This window comes from Canis aureus, chromosome 2 (assembly GCF_053574225.1).
Source record: "Canis aureus isolate CA01 chromosome 2, VMU_Caureus_v.1.0, whole genome shotgun sequence".
In the NCBI taxonomy this organism is placed as follows: Eukaryota; Metazoa; Chordata; class Mammalia; order Carnivora; family Canidae; genus Canis; species Canis aureus.
In genome coordinates, this window is record NC_135612.1 from 85,907,147 (window position 1) to 85,933,287 (window position 26,141).

The window sequence follows — 26,141 nt, forward strand, 5'->3', positions numbered from 1 at the left end:
TTCCAGTTAAATATGGCTTTTGGAATTTTATTTTTTTATTTTTGTATATTTTTTTATTGGAGTTCGATTTGCCAACATATAGCATAACACCCAGTACTCATCCCATAAAGTGGCCCCCTCAGTGGCTTTTGGAATTTTAAAGAATTAAACTATACCACTAACATAGGAGGGAAACGGTGGTTTGGCATCATTTATAAACATAAATGTGTTCACAAACATTCTAAATATTCAATATACATACTTCAGGAGAACTGTGACCTTAAGACAATGATTTTTATTACCTTTACTCTACCAAGTTTGACACTATAAATATACTCACTGAAAAAATTAACACTATATTTAAATAAGAAACAAGTTCATGAAAATTTACAAAATATAACCAATGTATTCTGACTTATGATCATATTTTAAATATTTCAACTTTACTCTTCTAGCCTGGTCAGGCCATTTAAAAATATTTCCACACTATTTTAACTTCAGGATATAAAACAGTAGGAATTTACTAAGTTTTCCATTATAAAAATTAATTTAGCAATTTCTCAAAATACTGAAAAAACTGTTTTATGAAAGCAGTACCCATATCAAAACAACTTATTTTCTTTAAGAACCCATCTTCAAAAGGCACATTTTAATTACTAGTATTTATCTAAAGATAGTAGTTGAGTTTTGAACTTCCAGTCAATTTCCCATGATCTCAGCAGGAAGATCACGGAAGGTCAGGGAAGGCAGGAGAACACACGTATCCAGGGAGCTGGTACTAAGGCAGCAGTGTTCTCACTTGCCACATCCACGGAGACCATGAGAAAGAGGTGAAGGAAGGGGGATCTGCAGATCTGTCTCCCATCCTAATTTAACCTTCGTGAACATTTTTTACACAAAAATATCTAATTAAAAAAAGAATCACAAGAAAGAAAGCTAAAAAACCGAAAGGCCCAGACCACAAACTGCCAGTTTAGTTTGAGTGGTGATGTTATTACTTGTTTGGGGCCTGAAGAAGAGAACGAAGCTTCTGGTTCCTTGTAATCACATATTCATACTGGGCTCATCTCAACTTAAATCATTTGGTGAGTTACAAGTGCTATGAAGTCCTAGGGTGCAAGGCATACGGATTTTCAAAATCAAATATAAATGACTTTATGGTTATCTCTGTCACGTTCCCCTTTAGTTAGGGCTGATATTCTAAAGTTGATTGTTAATTATAGTAACACCGGTAATTTCAAGTCCCCTATAATCTGTTATTTTTAAGGGCTTATTGCCCTAGGACCCCAAAATGCAATCCAACATACACTCTGAGGTATGGTTTATTTTTCAGTGAAGTTAATACTAACTGAAGCACTAAACTGAGTATGATCAATACTAAAGTACTAATTGATTAAGTAACTGATCCCATGCAAGAAACAAAAGGGACTTTTACTGTGACTTTGGAATTTCAAAATATTGGGGATCTGCCTTAATTTCATGTTAGTCCCCTCCATCTCAGTTCAGTGTTTCCATTTTTTAAAAAAGGGGGAATATCTTCATCGTATTTCTTTACTGTAACAAAATAATTGACAGAAAATATTCTGAAGTACAGAAAATAAAATGGTCACCTTTTACTCAACCAAAATATAACTTTCTGGTCCCTAACCACAGTCACTTTGGGGGCACTTCTTCAAGTTCTAAAATAGCAGCTTTTTCAATTAAGGCAACATTGCTCTATTCTTACCTGTTTTTCTATCAACCACTTATTAAAGCTCACAAGAGCAGTTTCATCCTCTAAGGCCTTTTATGATGCAAGAACAGTGAATATGAACATCCTTCTCAATGTTTAAAAAGAATATAAAAAGTTATTCAAAGTCAACACTTATTTTTCTATTGGGAATTCTAAAGTAATTACAGTCATTTCAGAATATGTAAACCACGAAATTACCTCTTATACTAACATTGACAACATAAAATACAATTTTTCTACAAAAATACAATATAGGAGATATATTGCTTCTTCCCTGAAATAGAAATTTAATATTTGGACAAAAAAAACTGTAAACTTCTGATTACATTCAAGAGATAACCTTTTAAAGACTTACATTATTTGAGGTTTTGTAACTGGAGCGCTTAACAGATTTGCATTACTGTATTGTTTTAATAACATAATAATGCCAAAAGGGTTGTAAAAGTACATCTGCTACCAGGAGGAAAAGAATGGCTTCCTGCAGTGGACAGTCTGGGTGAATGAATTGCTCAGATGGACAATTCGCCCCTGATTTCCACCTTGACTGCGCTCCACAATCACACAAGGCATTTGTACCAGCTGCACAGGACTCTTCCCGTCTTTCAGTGCCTGAGTAAGATTTAAGATCTGTGGAAAGAAGAGATATCTTCACCAGTTCAAATAAGATAAAACCTTTGTTCAGTTCACCGACCTAATTTTAACCATTTATTCATGATTATAATTTTTATTTCATTCATTTATGCCCATTAGACTGAATAAAGTGAATGGTTTCATATTCTCCATTTGACATAGAAGCTAAACAAAGACTGGTCTTAACAGTCTGCTTTTTCCATAATTTGGCTATTGTTGATAGTGCTGCTATAAACATCAATGTGCATGTATCCCTCTGAATCAGAATTTTTGTGTTCTTTATGTAAATTGCTGGGTCATAGGGTAGCTCTATTTTGAACTTCTTGAGGAACCTCCATACTGTTTTCCAGAGTGACTGCAACCAGCTTGCATTCCCACCAACAGTGTCTGGAAGGAGACCAAATAGCCATCAACTGATGAATGGGTAAAGAAGACGTGGAACATAGATACAATGGAATTGTTACTCAGCCGTAAGAAAAAATGAAACCTTGCCATTTGTAATGACATGGATGGAGCTAGAGGGTATTATGCTAAGTGAAATAAATCGGTCAGAGAAAGATGAATACCATGATTGCATTCATTATGTGGAATTTAAGAAACAAAACAAATGATCATAGGGGAAAAAAAGAGAAGTAAACCAAGAAACAGACTTTTAACTATAGAGAACAAATTGACAGTTACCAGAGGGGAGGTGGGTGAGGGGATGAGGGAAACAGGGATGAAGGAAACAGGAGGGCACCTGCTGTGATGGGCACCAGGTGTTGTATGGAAGTGCTGAATCACTAAATTGTACATCCAAAACTAATATACACTGTATGTTAACTGGAATTTAATGAAAACTTAAAATAGTGTGCTTTTAACCACATACTTGCCTTATCCACTCATTCTACAAAAAAATTTTTTTTGCATGCCTACTACCTGGTAGTGGTAGGCTCTAAGTGCTGGAGCAACAAAAATAACAAAAAGCCCTGCTTCCACACAGCTTGCATTTTAGCAGGGGGAGGAGTCAATAAGTATGATTCAGTAAATTATACCATGTATTTTAGGGTAAAAGTGCCATGGGAAAGCATGATGCAAGGCAAGGAGGTTAGAGATTTGGGGAAGTTGCCATTTAAAATAAAGTTCCATTTAAGAGTTTACTCTTAAATAGAAAAAATAAAACTAGGAAGAGTACATAAATATAGTACATTCCATGTTTAAACACCCTCTCAGAATTGCTACTTTGAGTGCATAAATAAGGTTATGAAACAATGCATAGTTTCAGATAAAATAAAATTTTAATAATTCATTTTCTTTTTTTCCTGCACATCAGGTAAAAAACTTCCTTTGTTATGTACTTTAGAAATAAAGATGTCTCCTTCAGGTATTTGAAGATATCTGATATAGAAATAGTACACATTTTAGTGGTTCTTGTAAAGACTATTTAATAGTCATAGCATAAAGGTTTCAACATAAAGCCATACTAATAAATAAAATTCATAATACTTCAAATAGTATAAACTGGATGGCTTAGGTCCTAGCAAATGCTAAGTATTTAACACCTCAGGGAAATAAATCTTTACCAGCTACAGTAGTAACTCATTGAATTTACATTTTAGGATCCCTTTTAAGTTCTTCCCTTAAAATCTTCTAGGCTGGCTATATCTGGATAATTACACAAAGAATTCCTGAAATTCACATTTATAAGTATTGTTTTTATCATGAAAATCCATGTGGGCACCAGCATGGTTAAGGAAAGAAATGTTCTGGTTAGTTTTTTCTTCTGGTTTAAAGAATTCTACTCTAAAAATGTAAGTCTAAACACACTAATTTAAGTAATATCTAATGTTTTCCTGACTCTAAAGATGTGATTGTTGTAGAGAATCTGGAAAACAGAATAGTACAAAGAAAATTAAACTCATTCTACATGTTTAAGAATTTTTATTTATATATAATTTGCTTATACATATATATGTATAAGCAAAAATTACTCAATCCTAAAACTATCCTAAATATTAATGTTTCTTTGAAAGCTGAGTAAACACTTGATGATCTTGCATTTATTTATTAAAGAAACATCTATGGAACATGCACTGTGTTGGGGAGGAGAGAAGACTGAGTGAGGGGAAAAAAAGCCATGTGAGCCCTTAAAGTACACACATCCCAGAAACAAAGAGCCATGTGAACAAACAACTGGAATAAAAAGTGATAAATATTTGAACAACAGTGGATCTGTGCCCTGACTCATAATCTTAACCAGCCCCTCCCCAGAGATCACCCATTTTTTTCCTTCCTGAAAGAACAAACGAATCTATTATTATATGTTTAATTCAGAGAAGGCTACCTTTAGAAACAGACTAAGCACTGCAGACAAGGAGAAACATTTAGTCTCCATCGATGCCACATCTGAGACCTGGGTAGGGATGTGATGGTTAAGCCAAAGGCAGGTGGTATAAACTCACAGACTTCCACACTTCCACATACAGACTTTGCTTTCCTTTAGACTAGTTCCCTGGTCCTCAAATTTTAGTGGGTTTAAGAAATTACTGCACTATCTAAAACCACACACACTCACTTCATGCTTGACTTTAAGCTGTAGCAAGCAACAGTAACATGCCCAACATACTGTTTTAACATCTAATTTTTGAGTTGGCTGCAACATCAGTGTATTTCCAGGGATGCTGCAGACAACAGAACTCTGAGTGCCAGGAGGAGCCTGGGAAGACAAGACTGGAGTTTGAAGGAAAACCGTCCCCCAGAGGAGGAGGAAAAGGCACTGAAGAGTGGCAGCAATGCACATAAGGGCGTCCCTGGGAAATGGGAAACAGGAGGGAAGGACTTAGGAGTGGCCAGGCTGAGGGGAAGCCACCACTGACAAGCGATAAGGCAGGTGCATAGGAGGAACGAAAGAAGAGTGCAAAAGGTCCTGTGGACCGTGCTCTAAGTCGGCACTGGAGCCTATGCACACCCAGGGGTCATGAACATGGTAAGCTGCAGGAGACATGATCAGATTTGCTATTAGAGAGATGGTTCTGGTTTAATGTCAAAGAGATAGGAAAAGAGGTCAGGACACCACTTATAAATGATTAAGTGCAGAGAAGAGATGAGAGGGGTCTCAGGCAGAGGCAACGTCTAAATGTAGCTGATGGGCCAGACGAAGAGCCCCTACTTTTATAGATTAAATGTTAATAGTGCATAGAAGTGTATAGATTAATATAAATAGATAATAGAAATGTACAGATTAAGTGTTACTTAACCCCTTTGAGCCAAATTGCCTCCATATGAAATGCAGGTAACTATGGAGAGCTGCTGTGAAGACAAGTGATACCAAACATCACAATATCTAGTCAAGGGTAGAGTATTCAGGAGGTACTAAAGCATTAGTTTTATTTTCTTCAACATCAATTATTACTGATTCTGCAAATGAGCTTCTGGTTTATAAATCACTGAATAGAAGGCCACTGAGTTACAGTTAGTACTTTTATGCCCCAATCAGTGCTCAACCTGGGTGGCATGGTGACTCACTGCTCCAGCAAAGACCAAACACATTCTATGAGAAAAACCATCAACAGGAAACAGAATTTGGTACTGAAACATCCAAGTAGATGTTTGAGGATGAAAAATATAGTAACACTCAGGAAAACAGTTATCAAAATGAGGACAAAGAATTCATGGGGGTGGGGTGGTGTGTGGAACAGGCTAACAAACAATATACAAAAAGGCCAAAAATATCTAATTTAGAACAAGAGGAAAGATGATATTGAAATCCACTTCATTTTTAATCATATGAGCCCTGGTTCGGCATAAAAGATAGAATTGCATTTTTGGGTCACTATGGAGAAAAAAAGTTAACAACTGTTTCAAAGAGAGATCTTTTTTCTTAATGAATAAGATCATAAGAAGGTTAACTTACCTGACCTCTCATCACAGACATCTGACTTTCAAAAGTGGCTTTGTTAAATCTTCTGTCGGTCTTTCATGGAATGGAAAAAAACCTCACATTATTTTAATTCCAAAAATCAAGATCTTTGAAGCAAATACTTGAGAATAAATGAACTCTTCAACTTAGCACGTAAGGCCATGTCAAAGCCTTCCTAATAGATAAAATAACGTTTAAAGAGCATTTTTACTTGATTTATTTTTGGATGCCTCTAGAATACAAGAATAGTTTAGCTATACTACAACTGGTTCCAAAAGGATTTAAAATGACCTTCTAGCCAACGGTTCAGGCTTTTTAAAGAGGATTAAATCAGAGCAGCTCACCTAGCATTTATTATAATTCATAGAGTACTTTTGTAAAAATTCAACTTTTGAAGAAAACAACTTGTGAAGTTTTAATATAGTCTCACTTCAGAGAGCACTCATAATCAGTTCACAAATTTATGCTCCTGTAAAGTAAAACTGTTAATTCCTTTTTAGGTTAGGTTCTACTGTAAGTAGTGATACCAGAAGCAGTAAATTGCAAATTAGCTCTATTAAGAAAATCTCCTCTAAGATTTATTTCATTTTCTGCAATAATTAACTAAAATTTTATTTACCTTAAAAAGTTCATGAAGATCTTCACATAAATCTTGCACAAAATTCATGTCAGAAATATATGGTAGAATTAAATTTCTTATTTCTTCAGAAAAAGGAACTTTTGCTTGAGGAAGCCAAGCCCAGTGAAATGGATCTAACAAAAGAGAGAGAAAGAGAGGAAGAAGTTATCAGAGGATGATCATCCTGATTCCAAGTTTGGATGGTCAATTTATTTTTTTAAAAATATTCATTTATTTATTCATGAGACACACAGAGAGAGGCAGAGACACAGGCAGCGGGAGCAGCAGGCTCCTCGCGGGGAAGCCCAGTGTGGGACGCGATCCGGGATCATGCCCTGAGCCAAAGGCAGACGCTCAACCGCTGAGCCACTCAGGCATCCCCTGGATGGTCAATTTAGATGGTAAAGCATAGTAAGATACTACTAAAACTAATTAGGTTCCTGAGTTTTGTTTTTTTTTTTTTAATATTTATTTATTCATGAGAGACACACAGAGAGAGAGACACACACACACACACAGAGACAGAGACAGAGACACCGGCAGAGGGAGAAGCAGGCTCCACGCAGGGAGCCTGACGTGGGACTGTGGGACTCGATCCCGGGACTCCAGGATCATGCCCTGGGCCGAAGGCAGGCACTAAACTGCTGAGCCACCCAGGGATCCCCAGTTCCTGAGTTTTAGATAGCAAAGAGTAAGAATCTTGATAATGAGTCTATCTCAAACAGCCCTACATCAAAAAATATATCTGAATCTCTGGTTCCTCAGTTTGGAAATTATAGGACAGCTAAGTGTACCTATTAAAAGAATCTCAAATTGGGTGAAAAAAAAAATCCAGTTAAGTGTTGTTTATAAGTCATATACTTAAAACAAAATGATGGAAGTCAAAAATAAAAGTATAGAATAATACCAGGTAAATGCTAATAAAAAGAAATGAGGTGTAGCAATGTTACAATAGATAAAATAAGTAAAAACCATCAAGAAGAATAAAATGGGATATATTTCACACTAATAAAAGAATAAGCCACCAGCAAAATAAAATGCCGAGCCTTTACGTGAAACACACAGCAAAAAAAGGTATAGAAATGGAGAAAGAAATTGCCAAAATCACAATTACAATGAACTTCAACTCAAAAATTATCAGACCAAAAAAATAATATGATTTGACTAACAACAAACTTTAATCAACAGACAGATGCAAAACTTTGTGTTCACATTCTTTTCAAGTACTTTCAAACTGGCCATCTAACAGATTATAAAGGAATTACTAACAAATTTCAAACAGAATTCACCCAGCCACATTCACAGATCACAACGCAGTAAAATTCAAAATGACAATGGGCATTAAAAAAAAAAAATCAACTGAGAGAAATTTTAAAACCAAACAAAATCTTCCTAAGTTACTCCCATCAAAGGGAAAAATCTGATAGCATGAACATGCAGAGCAGAACAGAGCAGCCCCTATCTAATCTATGGTTTAGCCAAAAGGATACCTACAGAAAAACATATAGGAGAGCAAAACAGTATGAACACAATCAGAGGAAAAGAATAACGATGGAAAACACAAATCAGTGAAAGGGAAAAAGCAAATAAACAAAATGAAAACCTGATCAATAAAAGGTCAATTATATTTTTTTAAAAAAGCAGAAAATAAATAAATATAAAAAGGTCAATGCTTTGTAATCAACAAGTCTGTGGCAAGCTTAATAATTAAAAAAAAAAAAAAAGCCCACTAAAAACAGTAGAAATTTAAAAAGTCATAGTCATGGGACACCAGGGTGCTCAGTGGTTGAGCGGCTGCCTTTGGCTCAGATTGAGATCCTGGGGTCCTGGGATCGAGTCCCACATCAGGCTCCCCATGGGAGCCCGCTTCTCTCTCTGCCTCTGTGTCTCTCATGAATAAATAAATAAAATCTTAAAAAATAAAAATAGAAAGGCATAGTCATAGATACAGACATTATTTATTTATGTATTTTTAAAGTAAGCTCCACTCAAACTCATGACCCTGAGATTAAGACCTGAGCTGAGAGCAAGAGCTGGACACTTAATTGACTGAGCCATCCAGGCATCCCGATACAGAGATTATTTAACATATAAATAATTATTTATATTTATTTATATTGACATATATTTCAACCATATAAAAACAATTAAGAACTAGTACAATGAACTCCTATATTTTGAATAATCTAATTCCCAAATTGTTGCAAAACGTGTCACCTATCTCTACTTTTCCTCCCCCTAAATATTTTAAGGCAAATTAGATGATATCATTTCCTTTCACCCCTACATACTTAATATGCATAGAGACTTTTTTTTTTAATTTTTTTTTTTATTTATTTATGATAGTCACAGAGAGAGAGAGAGAGAGAGAGAGAGAGGCAGAGACACAGGCAGAGGGAGAAGCAGGCTCCATGCACCAGGAGCCCGATGTGGGATTCGATCCCGGATCTCCAGGATCGCGCCCTGGGCCAAAGGCAGGCGCCAAACCGCTGCGCCACCCAGGGATCCCGAGACTTTTTTTAATTATAAGAGAATTCTATAAAAAATTATACACCCATAAATATAGAACTCAAGATGTCATGAACAATTTTAAGCAAAATAAAAATATCTAAAACTAGCTCCAGAAGATGCAGCAAGCCAGACTATTAACCAGAGAGACTGGTAAGGCAATTAAAAGACTACTCACTTAGAAGGAAGGAGGTAGGCCCAAAATGTTTTGTAAGTGAATACTACCCAAAACATAAAAGTTAAATTCTAGCCCAATATTAAAATAGATATGATTTCCATATTGTAAATATTTAAAAACTTACTCTACAAGACTAACACAAGCCGAAAAAAACAAAAACAAACCAGATGCAGTCATTCAAAGCTAAGCAAACAATACATGGCAAGGCCCATGCAGTACACATCTCTGCATTCCCAACATCTAGGTGAGAGCCGTAATCAATGGTTCTCCTTTGCCCAGTTTTTCTTCTCCTTTTCTGATATCTGTAAGTTTTGTTCCCTTCCTATTCTGGAAAAGGGTAATTATGGAATTGATTGGTGGTTCTAAATACTCACATGTTCTCCACTCATCAGGATGCTTAAAGGGAAATGCCAGACCATTATCAATTGCAGCTATTTTAATAAGTGATTCTTTATCATCAATCCATTTTGTTTCCTAAAGAAGAAAAAAAATGGTCTGCTGATAAAAAAATTTATATGAATATTTCCAAAAGATCAAGTATTAAATAAATTTTAAAAAACTACTGAGGTTTAAAGACATTTTATTTGAAGAGCCTATAAAAATAAAAAGTTGCCAGAAAATACAAGTTTTTACCCATGAAAGGAAGAAACTGTCTTATAATTATAAATCAGTAAGAATTTCATAATCATCGTTTTTAAAATTTGTTGTTATAAATTTAGATAGTAATAGTTTCATTTTTTTTCTCTTTGGGGAAGAGCACCTGGAATTTTTAAACTTAAAAATATGTTGTTCCAGATAATTTATTGCTAGTTGCACTGCTTAAATATATGACATACGCAAAATATGAATATTTTAAAGAGAATGTAACAAAACTACCTTATGAAAAATTTAGTCTTTCCCAGGGTCCCCTAGACTAAAATACGATTTTCTAAATAAAACTTCCCAAAGTTTATTTTCTAAATAAAACTCCTCAAAGAACAAATATAATAAGCTTCAGTAGAAGGAATCTCAAGATACTATTAATTACAGAGTGCAGGCCATTCCTAACTTCTCCATTCTTGCATAGCTGAAACAAAGACCTTGCCAGCAAGAGAGTTCTCATGTTAAAAGAGTACTTATTATGCAAAGATAGACAGCTGCCATTATTAAGTGGCCTATATAAAAACAAAAGGTGAAAAAGATAATTGTAAAATTAAAAGTGTTAACATGAAGGGCTGTTTGATACATATCTGATTTGTTTCTTTTGGTTTATATCAAATATCTTACCTCAATGAAAATGCACAAAATACTTAAAAGAATGAAATTTTTTTTTTTAAGAATTTATTTATTGGGGCAGCCTTGGTGGCTCAGCGGTTTAGTGCCTGCCTTCAGCCCAGGGCCTGATCCTGGAGACCCGGGATCGAGTCCCATATTGGGCTCCCTGTGTGGAGCCTGCTTCTCCCTCTGCCTGGTCTCTGCCTCTCTCTCTCTCTCTGTCTCCCATGAATAAATAAATAAAATCTTTAAAAGGAAAGGGAAAAAAAATATTTTATTTATTTACTTGACAGAGAGAATGAGTGCACAAGTAGGCAGAGTGGCAGGCAGAGGGAGAGGGAGAAGCAGGCTCTTCATTGAGCATAGAGCCCGATTCGGAACTCGATCCCAGGACTGGGGTCATGACCTGAAGGCAGATGCTTAACCGACTGAGCCACCCAGGCACCCCAAGAATAAAGTTTTCAGTAAAATCTAATTGCTTAATGTATACCAATAAAACGTATTTAGAAACTATTATGAATATGTATATTTATGTGTGTATTTTAAACCTATTTCTGCTATAACTACCATTTATTTTTATTTCTTTTTTTCTATTCACAACTTTACTGAGGTATAATTTAAATACAATAAACTTTACATATTAAAGTTTACAAATATGATAAGCATTTGCAGATATGAAATTTTCACCAAATTTCCTGGTATCCTTTGCAGGCCTCCCTCCCTCTGCCCCACCTGCAGACAATCATGGTCTGCTTTCTGTCACCAGGGATTATTTGTACTTTTCTAGATTTTCATATAGTACAATCAGACAGTGTGGTCCCTTTGGTCCTCACTCAGCAGGAGTTTGAGATTCATCCACATTATTGAGTCATAAGACTCAGATAGAAGTGAATTACTAAAGTATAAACATGTTGACCCAAGATACCAGAAGCCTTTATTTTTATTACATAAAAGCAAAATAAATCTAGTGGTTCCACAACAAATTTCATAAGTTCTATAAAAAAAAAAAAAAAAAAAAAAGTACCAAGCTGGTATCATTCTTCTATTCTAATACAACATTAAAAAAAAAAAAAGCTACAAAGAGATTTAGAAAAATAGAATTAAAAAATGCAATGTAAATAGAAGAAGTAAAGGAAAAAGATGAAGAATAACATAAATTTAAGGGACCTTTTATAGAAATTGTGTATGTGTATAATTTTGAAATTTCCTTACCTTAATTTCCTTTCCCTGTTTCTGCTTTTCATATTTGATTAACCAATTATCATTTCCCCTGTCTTTCAAAACAAAACAAAACAAACGTGTTACTTCATTTTTTATGGGTATCATAGTTTAATATCAAAGGGAAAAATCTAGTCACCTTTTGATTTTCAAGACCTTGATTGTTATCTGTGGCATATGTTTACATATTAAGAGTTCCAATTTAACACATAAAAACTAAAAAATACTTACAAATGTTAGTACTTTTTTAGAGTTTGCTCTGTTTCTGGCATTGTTGTAAGTACTAATTCATTTAATCCTTATAACCACTCTGTAAGGTATGTATAATTATTATCAAGAACTATTAAATCAAGGTTATTAAAATCAAAGGTAACTTATCTTCACCTTAGGAAGAAAAAACATCTACTACTATTACCAGGCAAATTTCTGGGTAGATTCTCACCTCATGTTCATATAGAAGTACTCTAGTCTCTATATCAATTTTAACATTAATCCAGGACCATATTAATTAAGAAGGAAAACTCTAGAAAAGTACAACAATGCTTCTTCAGAAACGAATATAAATGAGCATTTTGAACCAGTGGTTCTCAAACTTCAGAGTGCACCAGAATTACCTGGAGGACATGTTAAAATAGACTGATGGCCCCCAGAGGCAGAGTTTCTGCTTTATAGGGCTGAGGTACACTCCTCTGAGAAGATGCACGTGTAACAAGTCCCCATGTAATACTGATCCAGCTGGTCCAGGAAACCGCATTTGGGAAGCACTCTTTTAGATTATCTACATCATTGCTCCCTTCTAGACCAGAAAAAATTAATAGTTTAACGTATTTATAGACTATACTAGCAGTTACAAATGTCAAAATAAGCAACTAAAACAATTTACATAATCAAGTTTTAATTATTCATATTATGCAGGTAACGCTTCTGGCTCTGTCCTACTGTCCAGAACCTCCCCCAGATGGGACAGGAACTGACCTCTATCACCTGGACAGGAGCCCACTAGGAGTTAGGACCTCCAGTACAGGATTACCTTTGCCAGGGAAGTCAATACTGCATCTCTGTTTTCCAAGGCAGGTAGAGAAAAAGTGGCATCGAGACTACTGCATCAAGAATTGAATACAGGGGCAACTGGGTGGCTCAGTCGGCCAGGCAGCTACCTTCAGCTCAGGTCATAATATCAAGTGTCCTGGGATCCAGCCAGGAACTGGGCTCCCTGCTCAGTGGGAAGTCTGTTTCTCTCCTCCCTCTGCCCCTCCCTCTGCTTGTGGTTTGTTTCTGTCTCTCTCAAATAAATAAAATCTTAAAAAAATAGTGTATACAATTTGCAAGCTAACAAGATTTGAGAGAACAAATAAGAGAACTTCAATACCTGTATTTCTGATGATGTAATCCAAAATAACTAATTTTTCAAATTGTGACTGAAATTGTTTTCTAATATTCTCAGGCAATGGGTCAGCTTCAAATTTCCTAAGCCAGTATTCAGCCTCCTTGTAACCTTCAACAAATAACTGAAAGGAACCAATCTATAATTTTAAGAACTACAGTTAGAAAAGAAAGTACAAGAACAAAGGGATTACTTCTTCAATTTCTCAGCAGTATCATAAAATGTTATATAAACATAAGAAAAACAAGAGTTAATACTAATTTAAATAAACCACATTTATCAAAACTATTTTTAAGAAATACTATGTATTTCTTCATTTAATCTCACAGCACCAGGAGATGGTTTTTCTCACCCCCATTTTAGAGACTAGGGCTTAGAAAGCAGAGGACTTGCCCAAGGTTTGAGCTAACTGGTGGAGAGGCTACGAGGGAAACCAGGTCTGGTTCTTGACCTGTGCGTTTAACCCTTCATTTATAAAGCCATAGATGCAAACTCCTCTTGGAAACACTCCCTAGTCATCCCACTGGGACGAACACTCCTCCCCAATCTTCTCCAACCTTCCTACATTTAACCATCCTAACAGCTTTATCATAGTGCACTCAGATGGCCTGTTCACTACTATAAGCTCTTTGAGGATGAAAAACCCGTTTTCTTTACCACTATATCCACAGCCTACAGCACACGGTGCTCAGGTCATATATGTTGAATTGCCCCCATCTCCCCCCCCAAATAAAGCTTATTACAGTAATTTACCTTAGGAGGGAGTCCTATCCGGTGGAATTTTCTACCTACTTTTGGCACTTTCTCTAAAGCATACTTTTTGCCTCTAGATTTTGCACGGTCAATTGCACTGTAGTTAAATGTCTCACTGACAAGCCAAACCACCTAGAAACATACAGTTTTAGAAAAATGGTTATTAGAATTTGCATTATAGTATTTCTACTCATATACTTCATGTACTCTAAAAATGTAAATTAGCAGAGTTTAACCCTATATGAAATGCCTCAGAATCCAAAATAGAAAGGCACAGAGATTTTACAAACTCAGTTAAATGGCAAATGTTTCTGGGAGGGACAGCCTAAAACTGGCCAGTGGAAGCAAGAAAGAATTGTCTGGAAATGTAGAATTAGGAATGAATATTCTGAGGAAGTCTTCAAGTAAAAATTTAAAAAGGCTAATAAAAAGAAAGAAAACAGTAGTCTTTTTGAACACATTAGTTATCTCTACCTTCAAGAGAATTTCTAGAACCTAGATATTTTTCTGCTTTTTAAACATTAGTTCTTTTTCTTCTTGTCAGCACCATCTGAGCAAGGGATATTCCTTTGGGAAGCTTTGTGGATCTCCACTAAAATCAATTTATTAGTCACTCATGACTCTGAATTACCAAAACAAGGGCTCGACTTTAGGTTCTTTCATGTGAAATATTACTAAAGTGTTCACAGGGGAAAAAAAAAAAAAGTGTTCACAGGGAAGTAAGCTATCAATTACAAGTACATAATTAAAAACAATTTCTCCCTTACCTTTGTTTTAGGTACAATGCCCAGATGAAGCTTTTCATCCACAAGGGAGGCACCAGCTTCAGAAAGGTATCCCTGATTAGGAAGCAGACAGCCTCTACCAAAGCAGCAAGGGCAGCAGACCTTATGAACATATTTGGTCCATTTTGGATTCAGTTGACCATAAGGCTCTTCTGTTCTGGGTTTAAACACACCAATAATTTTCTATATAAAAGAAGTAGAAATGTTGTTAGATTTTGATAGAGACAATCCATAAAATGCATTTTGAGAAATCATTTTGTATTTCTTCCCACCAGATTTGGACATTACCCTTACATATTAAGAGGTTAAGTTCCAGTTATATTTTTATATTCATCCTCATTCAACAACAACAACAAAAATCAGTAATCCTTTGGGCTAGTAGTTTTCAAACTGTGCTCTAAGAAACACTAGGGAAGGTGAGAATGGAGATGAAGGTAGGGCTCTAAGACTCCATGCCACTTATCTAGATCAACCCTGACTTCACCTGTTTTATTACCGTACTTCCAAGTTATGAAAGGATTCCACTGATTTTACAATGCCTGAAAGCTACTGTTCTAGGTCAAACGATATTATTATTCAGTATCTATTAAATATCAATATGATATGTTTGTTTATCATCTACTTTCTCATTAGATGTACATTCTAAAGGGCAGAGACTCTGCTTGTTAGGGCTGTATCCCAAGTACTCAGAACAGTGCTTGGTACACAGTAGGCATTCAAGCATTTCTTAAATACACTAATAAGTACAATGACAAAAAGTAGTCTCCAATACAAAGGTATTGATAGGTACAGTGACATCTGTGTTGTCAGATTCTCCTACCCAAATCTTTTTCCAGTTGTTTTTTTTTTAACAAATCAATTTTATTTATTTTTTTAAAAAGATTTTATTTATTTATTCATGAGAGACAGAGAGAGAGAGAGAGAGAGAGAGAGAGAGAGAGAGGCAGAGACACAGGCAGAGGGAGAAGCAGGCTCCATGCAGGGAGCCTGATGTAGGACTAGATCCCCGGTCTCCAGGATCACACCCTGGGCCAAAGGTGGCGCTAACATACATATATCTATCTATCTATCTTTTTAATAAATTTTTTATTGGTGTTCAATTTGCCAGCATATAGAATAACACCCAGTGCTCATCCCATCAAGTGCCCCCCTCAGTGCCCGTCACCCAGTCACCCCCACCCCCCACCCACCTCCCTTTCTACCACCCCTAGTTCATTTCCCAGAGTTAGGAGTCTCTAATGTTCTGTCTCCCTTTCTGATATTTCCCACTCATTTTTTCTCCTTTCCCCTTTATTCCCTTTCACCATTTTTTATATTCCCCAAATGAATCAATTTTAAATAAATCCTCTCCTCTTAAAATTGCTCATGGATGTCTATAGTTTATAATCTTTATTACTAGTCTGATAAAATATATTCATATTAAATTTAGAGAGTGAATTATCCTTAGACAAGAAATAAAAATCTTACTATAATTTTAAGTATATAATTGCTTTATAGTGCAATAAAGTCTAAGTCAGCAGTAAAAAAAGTCAACACGAACAAATTACAAAATCAAACTTAGAATAAATACATGGACATTACCTACATATATATTTAAAACTCAAAAAAGACTATGTCTTAAAATACAATTTTAATCTTTGCAAAAATATTTGGATAAAATAATAATCTTTTTTACTCCTAAAAAAAGAACTGCTGGCTATGTATCATTCAGAAAGCTTTTAGAGATAGTAATAGAGATTTCTGAAAAATTCTAGACTAAGTGAAACAAAGTCCCATATCAACTTCTCTTTTGTACCCTAGAATTATACTTTGGGTCATTTCACTATGTCACATTCCAATGCCTTCAATCTTCAGATTGCTCAGGCTCCTCTGCTGGAAAAAATACTCCTAGGCAAAATAAGCCTATGAAAAAGATCTGAAAATGACATTAAATACATCTTGAAAGTTTAAATTTCTACTTTGCTTGGCTAATATAGTTACTGTAAAGTAAGAACTTACGAATAACAAACTGAACAAACTTATTGCTGAATACGAGTATTCTATAAATACTTGAAACCAAGTATTAAAATAGTAGGACAGTAAACTATGCCTTAAAATGAATAGGTCTATATCTAAATATAGAGCACTTTCGTTAAAAACCACAAAACCCCCTGACCTTTATTTTTTAAAAGGGTGCAATCACATTTATTAGGAAAATACCTTCAGAACCTCACAATGACTTCACATTTAGTGTTTTCCAAAATTTCTACTATGTATACTAGATCTGTGAAATTCTCACCCTTTTAGGATCCTTCACAAAATAACTTCCACTTGAACCTTGAGAGATTCTTTCTGGAAAAACTCCAAATTCTATTGCTTGCTCGGCTTTCAACACAACATCAGCAAATGCAGGATCATCCAAGAATGTATTCAAGGCTGAAGAACCAACAATTATTGTATTAAAAAAAACAATATTAATATAGAACATGAAGAAAAAGCCCAGCTAAAAGAATGCTTATGACAGGGACCTGTAATACTGGGTTAGGTTATTAGCATTAGGACATTAAGGTACAGAAAAATAAGCGTAATCAAGCATTGGGCTGCTTGGATCCTTCCTTTTTTCCCCCCTAACCCCTCTTCTCCTTAAACTTCAAATAATGACACATGAAAAACAAAATCCCTATTTGTTGATATAATCACACTATTACCACACATTACTCTGAATTCCTCTCTTGCAGTGATTTTGTTCTTCATCCTATCTCAACTTCCAATTGCACAGTTATACTTCAGATCTGTCATTACCAATACCTGCAACCTCTCCCTATCTTTCAATTTCAAGCACCTTCTATTCTTCTAGTTCATTCCTTCTGGCACCCTGAGTCCAACAATTCTTCCATCCTGCTAGGGCCTACAAAGCACTGATCTATCACGTTGTCACTGATCTTTGTGTCCTTATGTCCCTCCTCGGCCAGCTTAAATTATGGTCAATCATCATATAATCACTCTTCCTTTCCTCCTTTCCCTCATTAGTCACCTAGAAAAATCCCAGTCCTGGTTAAACTCAACTGCTGAGTATGCCTAGGCTGGGACAGCTAAACATGACTGGACAAACATACACAAACACAGTGCCTGATATCTCACTTTAATTTAAATTCATCACCAGAAACCTCAGGTGAGCCCTTCATGATGCCTGGGAAGCTACTACCTTCCTGTTATGGACTGTGTCCTCCCAAAATATGTTGAAGCCTTTACTCCAAAAGGAATTGTACTGAGAGATGGAGTCTTTGGGACACAATTACATTTAGATGAAGTCATGAGGATAGGGCTCCACAATAGGATCAGTGCTGAGAGCATGCTCTCTCTCTCCCTGTATCACACCAGGACACAGTGAGAAGGTGGCCATCTGTAAGCCAGACAGACAGCCCTGATCATACCAGCACTTTCATCTTGGACTTCCCACTCTCCAGAACCTTTAGAAATAAATGTGTTGTTTAAACCACTCGGTCTATGGTATTTTGTTCTAACAGCTTGAACTAGCACAACTCCCAGTGCATAGTCTGTCCCACTATTCTGGGCAACTCTCTCATACCCTATTCTCTTCTCAAATTTCCAATGCCTCCTCTCTCTCAGATGATCCTAAAGAAAAGAGATGCAATCAGAAAAACCAATCATCAGCCCTCTGCACCACATCTGCCTACGACATCCTCTGCCTTCCACCTATTACTATAGATGAACCAACTAAGCTCAAAGATCAACTCAACCACTTGGTGTACCAGACTCTATCTCTTATGATTCTAGGGCATTTCTTCAGCAATTTTTTCCTGCATCAATATTTCCCTCTTTATTAGATCATTTCCATCGCCAAATGAAGCATGCTATAGTTTTTCTCATCCTAAATCTAACCCATGATACTCCCGGATGCCCCCTCATTTCTCTGACGCCCAGTATAGCAGGCCTCTACAGTTATTTATATTTACCATCTCCAATTTTCCTTCGATTTTCTCTTTGAACTCATCATTTTATTTATTATTTTTATTTTTATTTTTTTACTGGAGTTCAATTTGCCAACATATAGCATAACACCCAGTGCTCATCCCATCAAGTGCCCCCCTCAGTGCCCGTCACCCAGTCACCCCTACCCCTCGCCCACCTCTCTTTCCACCACCCCTGTTCATTTCCCAGAGTTAGGCATCTCTCATGTTCTTTGAACTCACTTAAATTAGGCTTCTGTTTCAACCACTCCATTGATACAACTTTTGTTGGGGGTACGTAGTTGCTAAATCTGACGTCAGAACTCATCTTCTTGGCCAACCCCACCATATGACCTTGTTGTCCACTCCCTTCTCCTTCATTTGGTTTCCAGGATCCCTCTTCTCTAGGTTTTCCTACTTCATTGGCTCCCCTTTATATTTCCCTCACAGGTTTTCTTTGGGATGCCTCAGATTCAGTTTATGATCCTCTTTTCTTCTTCATCAACATTGATGACTCTCAAATTTCTATTTCAAGTCCTGACTTCTGCCCTAAACTCTAAACTACCATACTCAACATCTCTACTTGGATGTTTAACGGACAGCTCAAACTTTACTTCCCCAAACTCAATTCATATCTTTGCCAACCCTCTTGACTGCTTCCCTTCCAGATTTCTCTATTTGTTGCTGGCAATTCCAATCTTTCAGTTGCTCAGGCCAACAACCTTGGAATCATCCATGACCTTATACTCTCACCCCAAGAGCCAAGCCATCAGCAGGTTGCATGGCTCTACCTTACATAAACACCCAGAGTCCCACCACCTCTCACCATCTCCATTCCCTCAATGTGATTCAAGGGACTATCAACTCTCACCTAGATTATTATAAGGGTCTCCTAACTGCTCTCCATCTTTCACCCATGCCTTCTCTATACTAAACACAGAAGCTATAGCAGTAATTCTTTTAAAATGTGTCAGATCTGGGGTGCCTGGGTGGCTCAGTTGGTTAAGCACCTCCCTTCGGCTCAGGTTATGATCTCAGGATCCTGGGATCAAGCCCCACATGGGGATTCCTGTTCAGCGGGGAATCTGCTTCTCCCTTTCCCTCTGCCCTCCTTCCTGTTCCATTGCTCATGCTTGCTCTCCCTCTCAAATAAATAAAATCTTACAAAACAAAAAATAAAAAATGATGTCAGATCATGGCACTCTTGAATAAAATAACCCAACTGTTTCCCATCTCACTAAAAGAAAAAATCCAAGTCCTTATAATGGCCCCAAGGCCCTATACAATCCTCCCTATCCTCCACTTTATTTTTGTGTTTATAGTACTTATCACCTAATATAAAATTTATTTATTTCGTGAGCTATAAGAAGACAAGGATTTCTTTTACTGCTGTATGCCCAGAACTTTGATAGTTCCTGGAACATAACAGGCACTCAATAAACACTTGCAGAATGAATGAACAATTAATCATTTAAAGTGATAGACAAGGAGAAAATTATTCATACTTTACTTTGGAAGGTATTTAAATGCTATTACATGCATTCAACATCATGAACATTCAAAACATAAATTTACCTTAATTTAAAATTTGCCTTAATTCAGACAGAAACAAAACTGTTATTTATTAATTTTTAAAAGTATGTACTAAGAAAAATACTACAAAAAGAGCTATTAGGCATATTTAACTTACTTAAAAGAAGAATAAATAATGCAAGTATTTTAGTCATGTCAATACAATTGACATGCTAATTCCTCATCATTCTCATTTACCCCATGAAAGTAGTTAAGAATGGAGGAACTTTTTTCTTTATTCACTGTATATCCCTGGTACCTGGATGAGGGATCAATATTTAGCGGGTACTTAATAAATGTTTAATTGAATAAATGAAGTATTATGTGCTAGAATATGCTAGTAATAATTATCAATAGTCAAGTGGTATTTCTTCTAGGCCAAGACTCTCAACAAGAATCTAGCACTAGTATACTTTTTATAATATAATCACTGGAGGGGGCCTTTGGGCAAATATCTCAACACTTTCAATGAGACACCATTGCTTTTTTTCATGCTCCATTTATTTGGAAACAAATATAAACTCCTTCCTTTTCTGGAAATAAGTCTCCTGTAGTTTTGCCCAATATCCTAGACCTGCTATCTGGAGCAAAACAAAAGTCCACTTACTCCTTTGTTCTCAGGGATAATCCTTCACATAGCTGAAGATCACTTCATGTTCCCTTAAGTCTCATCTACTCTCTACCTCCTTCCATATGGAAGTGTTTTCGGTCGTTTCAGCATGCAGGTTGTTTTCTTGTTTCATGCCTCAGGTTTTCAAGGTGCCCCATTAAAATATTGTCTCCAGAATCGAGCCAGCAGCCCATTGCAGAGAACACAAACACCTGTCAGTGTCTGGCTGTACACCAAAATAAGAAGCACTCTAGTATTGCATTTGTTGTTTAGGAATTTGGTCACACTACATTTTCTTTAAAAGAACTTTTTTTCCAGGTAAAATTACGGCTATCCCTTTCAAGGAATAAACTATAGGTTTTGATTTGCTTGTGTATCAAAGACTTTTCTGAGGAAAATCTCAATTCTACCTCTGTGTACTTCCTTTGGGTCTTCTCTAAGAAGTGGGGACCTTCTAGTCAAGTTCCAGTCCTATCTGAGCTCCTCACTTTTCACAAGATATCCAGCACACCCTCTCAACATTTGCCCATGCTATTTCTCATGTATATTCCAAGCTTCCTTCCTAGGGCTAATTCTAAATGATCCTTCAATTCCATCTGATTACTTGTAACCCTTTATCAAAATGATCTAAGTTCCAGAACAGTAGACATCTTCGTTTTACTCTGATATATTCCAGTGCTTAAAAACAGTGCCTGGTACATAGCAGGCCCTCGATAAATCTGACAATTATTTATTAAGAAACGATCCCCTTGACCACACTTAAGAGTTATCACTGGTCCTTTAGTAACCAGAAATGAAAAGAGTTAAGAGAACCCATTTAATAAACCTTTTATGTAAGTACGCATGGTAATGATCAACTTCTCATTTTATTCTTTTTAAAGATTTATTTATTTATTCATTCAGAGAGAGGCAGAGACACAGAGAGGCAGAGAGAGAAGCAGGCTCCATGCAGGAAGCCCAACGTGGGACTCGATCACCGGTCTCCAGGATCACACCCCGGGCTGCAGGCGGCGCTAAACTGCTGCGCCACGGGGGCTGCCCCAATTTCTCATCTTAAATAACTAAACCAAAATGAATCGCTCCTCACTTGAGGGATTGAGATTCTGTTTTACAAAACCACAACTGCCATATTTTCTAAAAAGAATAGTAGTTAGCTCACTAGTTTGGGGATCTGAACCCTGCCTGGGGGGATTCCAGGGCTGGTCATTTTTCAGGTCTCAAATTGGATACTATTTCCTCTGCTGAATGTTCCCGGCCCCTAAATCCAGGGTCCAGTTTTCCCTATCCAAATATACGGGCCGTTGGAACTGTCTTAATTGACCATTTCCATCATTAGGCTACAAAGCTATATGGGGAGAAGGCTGGTGACTGAACATGCTTTTTGATATCTGGTCACCACTGGCTCCCCAAAACCTCAATATCCACTGGCACCCAGCAGGTACTCAAGCATTTGAGAATGATGTATCTCGGCAATAAATGGAAAACAAAGAATAGGCTTCTTCTAATTACTGGTTCAGGAATAATCTCCTCACCACCTTTCAAAAGCTCAGTTATGGAGGATTGTCAAGACACGTAGGGCACCTACTCTTCTAGTATCTTCCTCTACATTCAGCCAGATTATCAGTGTCTAGAGGATCGATCCAGCAATGCTGGATGCTGGATGATAGCATCACCCATTACAATTTCTTCTATTAAAATGGGCTTCAGCAAAGTTATAGGAACTACTCCTATGAAACTCATCACTTCTTTACAAAGATACTATTCATCATACAGTCTCTTCTCCAAAAGATACATGACAGGTTTACCTTTGTCAGTTCTGTTTTGATTTAAAAAAAACTAGTTTAACTTCATGGGCACATTGATTGCGCTCCTCTCAAGTTGACTTCTCAGTAACTTTAAAGATCAGATTTGTGGGCAGCCTCCACCAAGCTTTTAACGTGCATTCTGCGTACTCCTATTCTAGCCTCCCTCTTACTTATTTCATCACCTTGTCCCATCCGAATCTTTCTTCTTTACACTTAAATGATGTTATCTTGTTCATATATTTATAAGCCACCATGAATCATTACAAGGCTTATACATACACACTTCCTTTCACTTTGGTAGTTCTTTGTGTGTTCTAACACCAGCCTCTAATTGTAAGCTCTCCAACAAAACCGGTAAGTGCTCCCGGTTTGTATTAACTGGCACCATGGAGAAGTCACTTCATCTCTCTGTGCCTCCTTAAAATGAGAATAACAAATAGTAGTCACTTCATGGGGTTAGTGAAGTGCACAGAACTATGCCCTACACGTACTGTTACCTAGGTATGGACTATTATCATCTTTATTACTCTCCAACTCACTGATTAAAATGACAACGAGAACAAGGAATGCCACTAATCTTTCTACTTTGACACTGACCTGACAACACTATATTTATGCTAGTTCTAGGCTCTCATCATCTTGCTCAATCAAGTAAAGGCTACAGACATTCTTCCACTGGCTAAAGTACATAAAGCTCCTATTTACATAAATAAGATAGTGAAGCACAAATGTTTATGCATTAAGCATAAGATAAAGATGTTAATATCAATCTAAAGGTAGGAATTTCTTAGAACTAGAGAGGTAGCTTCATGGAAATTGAGTGGTAAAGGACAAAGGAAGTTAATGGACTTATTAAAAAATAACTTAAAAATGTAGTTATATTACTCTGACAAACTTTTTAGGATACTGGTTTGAAATATTAAAATACTTTTTACAACTTAAAACTATTTTTAAATCCATTAAAAATAAGACCTCCATTAATAACCACAGGTAACAGTTATAATATTTGGGATCTATGGCAAAATGGAAAAAGTGCAGGATATAAAGAGAAGAACGAGGCTCAGTTGTGGCTTTACCACTTCCTGTATACTTGACTTTGGCTTACCGCTTAAGTTCTATGAACTACTAGTCATTACAGTTTTATTCATTTTCAATCTCACAACAAGGACGAGGGTAACAACTTGTCCTGCTGTTGGGAAAATTAATGAACTATACAAAAAAGGATCTTAGCAAACTATAAACTGTGATATAAATAAATCATTGCCATTTAAAAAGGGAGGAATTCTCTTTTGTAATCCATTCGTATTTGACTACTATAGTCTATTCCACTGTTACTTTTTTTTTTTTTTTTTAAGATTTTATTTATTCATTCATGAGAGAGAGAGGCAGAGACACAGGCAGAGGGAGAAGCAGGCTCCATGCAGGGCGCCCGACACAGAACTCGATCCCGGGTCTCCAGGATCACGCCCCCGGCCAAACAGGACGCTAAACCGCTGAGCCACCCGGGGCTGCCCCCACTGTTACTTTTTCTAGCCTTAATTACTTTTTTTTTTTTTTAAACAAAACCTCACTTTCAAAGAATAAACACACTCCAGGTTTTAGGCTCTTTTTAAAATCTAGCTACCAAGGTAACTTTAGGGCAGAAAACAACAACAACAACAAGCTAGCCACACAGATCTTAGTGACTTTACAGAGAGGATTCCAGGTAATACGGAAACAAACTGTGTAGGTAGGTGAATGCGGGCCCACGTGCGATCACCATGTTTGCTCTGCTCAATGTGGTACTGCAAAGCACCCGTTAGCTAACACCATGGCAGCTGGCCTGCATGTCACACCAGTGTGCCAAAGCTTTATTCGTGAAACGCCTGAATGGCAAAGTCGGGTTCTCCTGGGCCTCTCCAATCTACCTGCCTAAGAGGACGTCTGGATTGAGTTCAGCTGCGGCACCAATTCCGGAACCGATTCTACCCAAAGTTCCTGACGTTGCAGGAGGCCCCCGTTAGAGTCCCCGGCAGCAGGACACCTAAAATCTAAAAACTCCAGAAAAACAAAGCAGTATCCATCAAAACTGCATTTCCTGTGGCCTTTCTTTAAGCCATCCCGTAGGGGGTCCCACCACAGGCCAGGAAACCGTCCCAACCACCCACAGGGAGAGGTTATCCTAATTGCACAAAGCAGCCCCCTCGCCTCTAGCTGCGATCCACACCACCCTACCTTACTTACCATCAGGGTGGCCGCCTCCCCTCCACTTGCCCCCAGAACCTTACTTTATCAACAAACACCCACGCCTGCAGGACCACGCCTTTGCTTTTACTAGTTTTCAACCTCGATATCCACCACCCTCTTTCCCACCTGAGGCCACCGCTCCACTTGGTGGGGGAAAAGTGCCCCCCACCCCCATCCCCACCCCACCCCCACCCCGAGCGCAGAAATGACCCAAGAAACAAGAGGCAGCAGCTGGAGAAACCCGACGGGCCGACGTCACAATAACCACAGGAACCAGAAGGGCTAGAAACGCGCCCAGGGGCACCGGCACCCGCACCCGCACCGGCACCCGCGGGCGGAGCATCTCCCCGCCGCCCCGCACCTGCCTCGCCCCCCGCGGCTCCGACAGCTGTCCCGGCGGCTCCGGGTTCGCGGCCCGACGCTGCAAGCCCCCGCCGGAGCACGCAGCCTACGACGTCACGACGCCGCCCGGTTCCAAAAGTTTAGGCTTCCCCGTAGGGGAGGCGCGAGGGCCGCGGTCCCCCCCCCCCCGCCGTCCCCGCCGCGAGGGCTGCTGGGGCCGGGGCGCGACCCCCGCGAGGGCCGCCGACGCGCACGCGCAGGGAGGGCCGCGGGTCGCACCTGCAGCGCGGGGGCGTCTCCGGCCCGGGCGGGCGGGCGAGCTCCCGGGGGCGCCGCCGGCCGCGAGCAGCTGCTCGTCGTCTCCGGCCGCGGCAGGGGAGGCCGCGCCCTCCTCGCCCGCCGCCTCCGCGAGCCTGACGGCGCTCCCCGGGGCACCCTTGGGTGGCTGGGCCCAGGCGAGCCGCGGCAGCAGCGGCTCCCGCTCCTCGTCGTCCTCCTCCGGCAGGCTCCCGCCGCCGCCCGCGGACGCCGGCCGGCCGGGCTCGGGGGACTCCGCCATGGCCTCCCTCGGCGCCCTCCGCGTCCAGACCGGCTCACACAGGCGAGCTGCCCGGCTCTGGCCTCGGCATCGCGGGGCACCGGAGCGGCGGGGGCCGGCCGGGCACACCGCACGGACTCGCCCGCCGGCCGGTTGGCCC

General features: G+C 38.3%; 1 protein-coding gene and 1 long non-coding RNA gene across 4 annotated transcripts; both read right to left on the reverse strand.

The window, feature by feature from the left end:
• On the reverse strand, nucleotides 1-26,141 carry PI4K2B (phosphatidylinositol 4-kinase type 2 beta). 3 transcript variants are annotated; one of them, XM_077880791.1, is made up of 10 exons: nucleotides 25,723-26,137; nucleotides 17,217-17,353; nucleotides 14,921-15,121; nucleotides 14,154-14,285; nucleotides 13,386-13,539; nucleotides 12,011-12,072; nucleotides 9,919-10,018; nucleotides 6,859-6,992; nucleotides 6,234-6,293; nucleotides 1-2,338 (listed from the first exon to the last, which is right to left on the reverse strand). In XM_077880791.1, exons 1-10 carry the CDS (start codon nucleotides 26,000-26,002, stop codon nucleotides 2,165-2,167), a joined length of 1,434 nt encoding a protein of 477 aa, XP_077736917.1. In that variant the 5' UTR covers nucleotides 26,003-26,137; the 3' UTR covers nucleotides 1-2,164. The 3 variants fall into 3 exon arrangements, with proteins under 3 accessions (XP_077736917.1, XP_077736925.1, XP_077736932.1); XM_077880799.1 differs by lacking the exon at nucleotides 1-2,338 and adding an exon at nucleotides 2,429-2,728 and having other exon boundaries at nucleotides 25,723-26,141; XM_077880806.1 differs by lacking the exon at nucleotides 1-2,338 and having other exon boundaries at nucleotides 6,276-6,414; nucleotides 25,723-26,141.
• LOC144303084 (uncharacterized) lies at nucleotides 24,360-25,417 on the reverse strand. Its single transcript, XR_013370109.1, has 2 exons — nucleotides 25,099-25,417; nucleotides 24,360-24,905 (listed from the first exon to the last, which is right to left on the reverse strand). It is a non-coding gene; the product is annotated as an uncharacterized LOC144303084 (long non-coding RNA).